The 8515-nt window shown below is 40.7% G+C and overlaps 1 protein-coding gene across 1 annotated transcript in view; it reads left to right on the forward strand.

The window, feature by feature from the left end:
* Positions 1 to 8379, forward strand: part of naglu (N-acetylglucosaminidase, alpha) — an 11415-nt gene extending 3036 nt beyond the window's left edge. Inside the window, exons 2-6 of the mRNA XM_014010449.1 lie at positions 321 to 468; positions 848 to 994; positions 4129 to 4214; positions 4716 to 4972; positions 6779 to 8379. Coding sequence (XP_013865903.1) covers positions 321 to 468; positions 848 to 994; positions 4129 to 4214; positions 4716 to 4972; positions 6779 to 7986 — 1846 coding nt within the window. The 3' untranslated portion in view covers positions 7987 to 8379. The remainder of the gene's footprint in view (positions 1 to 320; positions 469 to 847; positions 995 to 4128; positions 4215 to 4715; positions 4973 to 6778) is intronic.
* The last annotated feature ends 136 nt before the right edge of the window (positions 8380 to 8515 follow it).

The raw sequence follows: 8515 nt of genomic DNA on the forward strand, positions 1-8515 counted from the left end.
AATAAATCCATAACACAAACAGCTTTTCTGACGTTATTTAGATTATATAAACCGTAAAATATTAATAATAATTTGATTAATATTATTATTAATAGTTTTAATGATTTCTACATCATCAGTCCTTTTTTCCTGCTCTGTTGCCAACATGTACAGTGATGGGAAATCCAGAGCCTTGACCGTTTTGTACGTTAGCCATTAGCTTCACCAACCAATCACACGGGTCACGTGGTCTTTACACACTCCAGCTGTTCTATAGAACCTCCTTGGTCTGGACAGTTTTGTATAATAATTTTAAGTAACAAATTTGTGTGTATTTGTAGATTCCGGTATTACCAAAACGTCTGCACCTTTAGTTATTCTGCTGTGTGGTGGGACTGGTCGAGATGGGAAACAGAGATCGACTGGATGGCTCTGAATGGAATCAACCTGCCGCTGGCTTTCACAGGTCAAGAAGCTCTGTGGCAGGAGGTAAGAACCAACCAGAAACCCTACAGGCACATGTAAAGTACTTAGAATATAATTAAATATGTTTTGTCAGACCAAGCCATCCAGATCTGCTTTCCTGTACACACTTTGCTGTGTACATATCAAAATGTACACACGTTTTTACTGGCCTCTGATCTACACGAAAAGTTACTGAAGCTGGTAAGTAACTTTTGATGTAGGGTACAGCTCTCATAGAACCCCTTTCAAAAAAACTCAACTATTGCTTTAAGAAAAATGATTAAAGGAAACTTCCATTTGAAACAACGAAGTGTTTACACAGAAACAGCTTGCTTCATACCATGGTACGGCTGCCCTGTTTGAATACAATACAGAACTTATGTGTATCTTTGTGTGTCGTTAGGTGTACCGTGCTCTTGGATTAAATGAGTCGGAGATTGAAGAGTTCTTCTCTGGACCAGCATTTCTTGCCTGGAACCGCATGGGGAACATGAACACGTTTGGTGGGCCTCTGCCACAGTCCTGGCATGTGAACCAACTTTACCTCCAAGTATTCACTCCTCCTTGAATGTCAAAAAGCTTTAATGTGTTCTGTTAGGACTGTTGTACTGCTTGCACACAGTGCCAGTTTGTTTTCTGTTTTAAGTAAGAGAACTGGACCTATTGAAATATTATTGCATTCAGACATGTACAGACCATTGAACAGAACTGTCCAGTTGTTAAAGGGATCCATGATTAGTTGTAACATTAGACTTTATTTGATAAACATTTATTTTAACTGCAAAATATAGTCTGTGAACATACTGTAGGCTGTTTAGTTTAGTAATTTTTAAAAAATATATTCTAACACGGACTGAGACATTTTATTTACACACAAAGCATACTGGGTATATAAGCATTTACTGGATAAATGATGACGTGGATAGGTCCTCCCCCACCCGGGGACCTTTCTGTGTAGAGCTGCATGTTCTCTCCGTGCATGCGTGGGTTCTCTCCGGGCACTCCGGGCTTCCTCCCACAGACCAAAAACATGACTGTTAGGTTAATTGATAACTCTAAATTGACCCTAGGTGTGTCCCTGTGATGGACTTGTGACCTGTCCAAAGTGTACCCCGCCCCTTGCACTGTGACTGCTGGATATGGGCACCAGTGACCCCCGTGACCCTGAAAGGAAGAAGTTTGTACAGAAAATGGATGGATATGTATGTGTATATGAATGAATTTATTTCTACCTTCTCCTCTCTGTCAACGCACTCTGGTTTCATTTAAAAGAGTCGATCATCAGATATTGTCCAAGATTAACCTTCAGGGTGGATATAGCTCGCTAGCAGCCTCGCACCGAGGACCTATCCACGTCATCCTTTACCCAGTATGCTTTGCATTTAAATAAAATGGCTCAGTCCATGTAATATATATTTAAACGTTTAGTTTAAAATTGTAAAAACTGAACAGCCTACAGTATTTTTACAGCCTTTATTTTCCAGTTAAAATAAATGTTTATCAAATAAAGTCTAATGTTACAACTAATCAGGGATCACTTTAAATGACCCACTGATTAGCCTGTAATTGTTTCGAGTTCATGGTTAAAATAAATGGTGCAGGGTGGTTGTAACATCAGGAATACAGCTACAGACACGAACACGTCCAGGTAAAGTGAGATTCATTGGACAGATGAATGAGAAAAGTCCAGAGAAAATCCTGGAATGATATCTAGAACTTCATAAAGATTTCAGCTCTTTGAAAAGGTCACAAGAAACTCTGTATTCTTGGAACCAAAGTAAAATCAGCAAGAAAAATGGTTCGGCATCCAGACACAGATATGAAAAGGCCATGTACCACAATCATTACTGTATTAGATCAAATAGGTACTGTATGTTGGGTCCAGCTGAACTGTAGGTTTACCTACTGTATAGTACAAGTAGGTAGACATACAGGGTGGTCTACCTACTATAGGTAGACCTACAGTAGGTAGACCTACAGGGTGGTCTACCTACTACAGGTAGACCACTAGGTAGGAATGCTGTGTTCCAATCAGTGGTGTGCCATCAGGGCCAGCAAAGCCTTCTCTGCTGGCCTTAACACAATCAGAATCACTACATTATAGAATATTTTATATTTATTATAATAGTTATTAATATTATTATGATTATTAGGATATTATTATTTTTGAAACATCTGTTCTCTTTGTTTCATAGTTTTTCTCCTGGCTGCTCAGCTTCAAGCAGCTTATTTATTTTAGAGCTTTTATCCAATCATATTTCGATCATCATCTGTTGCTAGGGTCCAGAAGTCTGCCTCAGGCCTTCAGAACGAACAGCGAAGGCACCTGGAGGGTGAAACACGCAGAGAGACTGTTGCTTTGACCAATCAGATGCTGAGGTGAAGACCTCAGAGCCTGCTAGCTGGCCTCAGACAGCGTCAACATTTTCTCATCGTTTCATTGGTTGATCAGAGAGCAGGAGTCAGAACCGGGAAAAACAGATTTCTGTAGCGTCTTACAAGTGCCTTACAAGCTAAATGCTGAGCGGACATTCTCAGAGTTACAGGAAATTAAAACATAACAAAAATACAACAGAACAGAGTGGACTTTCAGTGTTAGCTTCATGGTGGTGATGGAAAGAAAAGGACTTATTGTTGAAACGGGAGGACCTGTATGACAGAGGAGCTGGATTTTTCTTGAGGATTAAAAGGAGAATGGAGTTTTTTAATGGATAATAAAAAGTTTTGGTGAGTAAAATATGTTATTTAAATGTTTTATTTAGTTATCAGCTTATTTTATAAGTAACACTGATGCTGTTGTTAATGTATGGCACAGCTGTGGCTCCAATTGAGAAAACTTATTAAATGTAATGTGTAGCTTCAGTGATGACTTTCATTCTGGTTTCATGAGACACCTGTCTGTGTGGTGCACAGCAGCATATTGTTCTGCGTTTCTGTGTATTGTTGGTGGTTTTTGTAGTCGTGGCTTCGTGTCAAGTTGTACAGATTGTCTGTAAATTAGACAGGTTTCTCCCGTTTTGCACACTGACCTGTAGGATTGTCTTATAGATTTTTTTTTTCACACACACCCAGTTTAGATTTAAACTGGAATGCCCCCTCCAGTGGTAATACTGTATTCCACTCGTAAAGTGGAAGAAATGAAACTGCCCCGTTTTGATTTCAAGATGGCGGCTACTCGCAGCTTTAGAAAGTTGACTCCGTAACTTTTACTATTAATTATCTTGCTTAATTTTTTGTGCATCTTTAATCACTCGCACAAGTAGTGTGTTTTCTGTGCAATGCTGTACGTTGTTAAAATCAATGTTTATTTGCACGACATACATAGAGATCTTTTTGTCATTGCTTACATTGTAGCAGTGTTGTAGCTAGGTTAGAGGCAACAATACAATCGCCTGTCTGCTAAATGGAATGCAGCTTCACATGATTTGTTGGGAAATGACTTCACTACCATTTACCAGTTCCCAGAATACAATGTAAATGGAACACATACATAGACCTACAGGGTGGTCTACCTACTGTAGGTAGACCAGACCAGGTAGATAGGTCTACCTACAGTAGGTTGAGCAGTCAGGGACATTTTTAATGTCATAGTTTTATGTCTTAAATCATTGTAAAATTATATCTGCTCTGATTTATTTGTGTTGTGAATGTTGTCAATTTTTTTCTTTCTTTTTATTTTTGCAGTTTAAGATTTTAGAGCGCATGAGAAACTTTGGCATGATGCCTGTGCTGCCAGCATTTTCTGGACACATTCCGAAAGGAATTCTCAGGTAACTCATCTTTACCTGGTGGTTTGAATATTGCACAGTACTCTGTTCACAGGTAGAACCGGTTGGTCAATGCCTGTAGCTGAAAACATTTCATAAAGTCCCACATTTTATAATTCTGAATTTCAGTCAGTGATGTAAACTTTCAGGGGATTAAAACATCAGAATTAAAGCGCATTTCTGCACCTTTATTATTTTTAGCCTTTAACCATTCATGGGGAAAAAACTGTGCTTGTGGTTTTCTGTAAGACTTCAACACTTTAACCACCATGCTGACAGCTGGGATGTTTGTGCTCATCTGTTTTTTTTGTTTGTTTTTTTTACTGAACATGCTGTGAATTCTGGGTAAACATCTCACTTTGGTTATAGTACTGTTTTTTTTATTAGTTTCATGACTTGAATAGAGAGGACTTAGTTAACGACAGCATGCTAACAGACTGTACAGTTAGTCAGCAGTTCTACAGTTTTCTGTCCAAGCTTTAATATTAACTCTTTGTATTCCAGGTTGTATCCTAAAGCTAATGTAACCAGACTTGGACCTTGGAGTCATTTCAACTGCAGCTTCTCGTGCTCCTACATCTTAGACCCGCTGGACCCCCTGTTTCTCCAGATCGGCTCTCTCTTCCTGTCCCAGGTGGTAAAACAGTTCAGCACAGATCACATCTACAACACCGACACGTTCAATGAGATGAGCCCACCGTCGGCTGACCCCGACTACCTGTCTGCAGTCAGTCGTTCTGTGTTTGCCTCCATGACTGCAGGTGAGTGCGTGGGTTCAAAACCAAACCTGACACAACCTGATCGGCCGTCTTAATGTTTAGTTTAGGAAGTACAGGGAAAAAGCTGCATGCTAAAAGTAGCAAAAGGCCAGCAAAGACTAAAAGCAGCAGAATGTTGGCTAGAAGTAGCAAAGGTTACATAAGAGCTGAATGCTAAAAGTAGCAAAAGTGTAGCTAAATGCAAAGATTCAAAGAACTTTATTTGCCATTTGTGCATAAACCAGTAATCCAGGAATTCTTGTGCAGAGCTCTCAGTGTCACAGTCAAACCTGTCAAATAGCACCAAACACAGATAAAGAAAAAAATAAAAATAAAGGGGGAACAACAAAAGACACACATAGTATATTTACATTGTTATTGGACATTCTCAGTGGCTTTGTTTTGCCATCAGCCAGGAAATAGCTGTTAATGTTTGTGCATAAATGTTTCAGAAGGCTAGCTAAAAGCTAAATATATATCCTGTAGCTACAAGATAGTTAGAAGTTTAAAATAGCTAAACATTAAATTTAAAGTTGAATAAAAACTAAAAGTAGCCCAAAAAAGACAAAAATAGAGCCAGTATCCTTAAAGGGATCTATGATTAGTTGTAACATTAGACTTTATTTGATAAACATATTTTAACTGTAAAATAAAGACTGTAAAAATACTGTAGGATGTTTAGTTTTTATAATTATTAAACTAAAAGTTTAAAATATATTACACGGACGAGGCCATTTTATTCACACACAAAGCATTCTGGGTAAATGATGACGTGGATAGGTTCTCGATGCGAGGCTGCTAGCGAGCTATATCCACCCTGAAGGTTAATCTTGGACAATATCTGATGATTGACTCTTTTAAATGAAACCAGAGAGCGTTGACAGAGAGGAGAAGGTAGAAATGACTCAGCCTGGAACTGAAAATATGGATGGAGGACAACAGAGCTGCTTCATGGAAGAACAACCTCAGCTTAGCCTGTTAGCTTTAGTGTTAGCCCTGACGCTATCACCATATTTACTGTATGTATTAGCTCAGCGCTACACATTCTCCTCTCGTCACTGAGGTCCTCCATCCACATGACAGAGAGGGGAACACAATGACTCAGGCTGTAACTGAAAATATGGATGGAGGACCTCAGTTTAGCTTGTTTGTTGCACTAGCGCTTAGCTAATACATACTGTATAAGGCAATATAGTGTGAGGTCTAGCACAAAAGCTAACAGGCTAAGCTGAGGTCCTCCATCCATATTTTCAGTTCCAGGCTGAGTCATTTCTACCTTCTCCTCTCTGTCAACGCTCTCTGGTTTCATTTAAAAGAGTCGATCATCAGATATTGTCCAAGATTAACCTTCAGGGTGGATATAGCTCGCTAGCAGCCTCGCACCGAGGACCTATCCACGTCATCATTTACCCAGAATGCTTTGTGTGTAAATAAAATGGCTCCGTCTGTGCTAAAATATATTTTAAAAATTTACAAAACTAAACAGCCTGCAGTATTTTTACAGTCTTTATTTTACAGTTAAATATATGTTTATCAAATAAAGTCTAATGTTACAACTAATCAGGGATCACTTTAAGAATAATTAAAAGTTAAACTTGTTATGAAGGAACTGAAGAGATATGGGAAAGTATTTGTACATAAAGTTATATATTTAAAACTATACAAAAGTTACACAAAGCTGAAGTAACAGCACCCATCTCCTGAATGAGCTGAACATAAAAAAGATGAAAAGAATAGTGTGAAAAGCTGTCCTGGTGTACTGACCCGTGGTAAACTGTCCTCTCTTTGACCTACCCCCCATCTCTCCAGTTGATCCTGATGCAGTGTGGCTGATGCAGGGCTGGCTGTTCTTCAGCGACGCCACATTTTGGAAGCCGACACAGATCCAGGCTCTGCTGCACGGAGTACCTATTGGAAGAATGATTGTGCTCGATCTGTTTGCAGAGGCTAACCCTGTCTTCTCCTACACACAATCTTTCTATGGACAGCCCTTCATTTGGTGCATGCTGCAGAACTTTGGGGGAAATAATGGGCTTTTTGGCACAGTTGAAAGCATCAATTCAGGCCCTTTCCAAGCCTTGAGTTTTCCAAACTCAACTATTGTAGGAATAGGCATGACCCCTGAGGGTATCGAGCAGAACCCTGTTATATATGAGCTGATGAGTGAACTAGCTTGGCGCAAAGAGCCTGTCAACTTGGCCAAGTGGGTGTCACTGTATGCCGTACGCCGCTACGGCAGCATGGATGCTAATCTGACTGCTGCATGGAAGCTTCTGTTTTTTGGTGTTTACAACTGCACTGTGCCACATTACAGAAACCACAACCACAGCCCACTGGTGCGCAGGCCATCCTTTCACATGAATACTAGCCTTTGGTACGACCCGGCTGATCTCTTTGAAGCCTGGAGACTGTTCATGGAAGCAGCTCCTTCTCTGATGTCCAAAGAGACCTTCCAGTACGATCTGGTGGACGTGACTCGGCAGGTCCTTCAAGTCCTAACAGCTTATTATTACCAAGATATCGTTGATGCTTTCCACAACAAAAAAATGCCTGAGCTGCTGACCACTGGCGGTGTTCTGATTTATGACCTCCTGCCTGAACTCAACCGTTTGTTGAGCAGCAACAGCAACTTCTTGTTGGGCTCGTGGCTGGAGAGAGCACGGTCCATGGCTCTGAATGAGCGGGAGGCGCAGCTCTATGACATGAATGCCAGAAACCAGGTCACTCTGTGGGGTCCCAGTGGTGAGATCCTGGACTACGCTAACAAGGAGTGGGGGGGCCTTATGGAAGACTACTACGCTCAGCGGTGGGGGCTGTTTGTCCAGACCCTGGTGGAGTGTCTGGACAGTGGGCAGCCATACAAGCAGGACACCTTCAACCAAGCAGTTTCCCAAGTTGAGAAGGGTTTTATTTACAATGGCAGGAAGTACCCAACAAAACGCCAGGGAGACACTTATGACATCACTTACAGAATCTTTCTCAAGTACTACCCACAGGCTGTTAAGAGACTACTATAAAACTACAACTTGTATCAAGTCACAGCTGGAAGGATGTCCTTCTGTTATTACATTCCAGGACTTTTTCTACAGCTTCATACAGAAAACAGTGGAGGTGTAACCTGTAACATGGTTGTACCGAGCCTTCGCGGTACAAACATCAGGGTCCAGTAGAGACCAGTGGTGAACTTTTAGATCTGGGGTCAGATTTATAAAGGATTGCGTGGAAACCATACTAAAAGTGAACGTACGGCCAAAAGGTGAAAATGGCGTACGTCAAAAAAAATTCAGATTTATTAAACCGTACGTACGCACATTTCTATGCATCTTTCCTTTTTGGATCACAGCCGCACGTCAGAGTTTGCGCACAAGGTCCCGCCTCAGGTTCTACCCTCTACACGCCCACACTCAACCATAAACTGTAAATGAAAAGCACCTCATGAATGTTAAGATGTATTTAAATCAGTCAGCTGATCAGTGATTGGCTCAGACACGCTCCATCGTGCGTCTGGAGGATGACAGGTGCTGACTGACAGCTGCTCACCTGAAC

Source organism: Austrofundulus limnaeus, unplaced genomic scaffold (genome assembly GCF_001266775.1).
Source record: "Austrofundulus limnaeus strain Quisiro unplaced genomic scaffold, Austrofundulus_limnaeus-1.0 Scaffold69, whole genome shotgun sequence".
NCBI classification, from domain to species: Eukaryota; Metazoa; Chordata; class Actinopteri; order Cyprinodontiformes; family Rivulidae; genus Austrofundulus; species Austrofundulus limnaeus.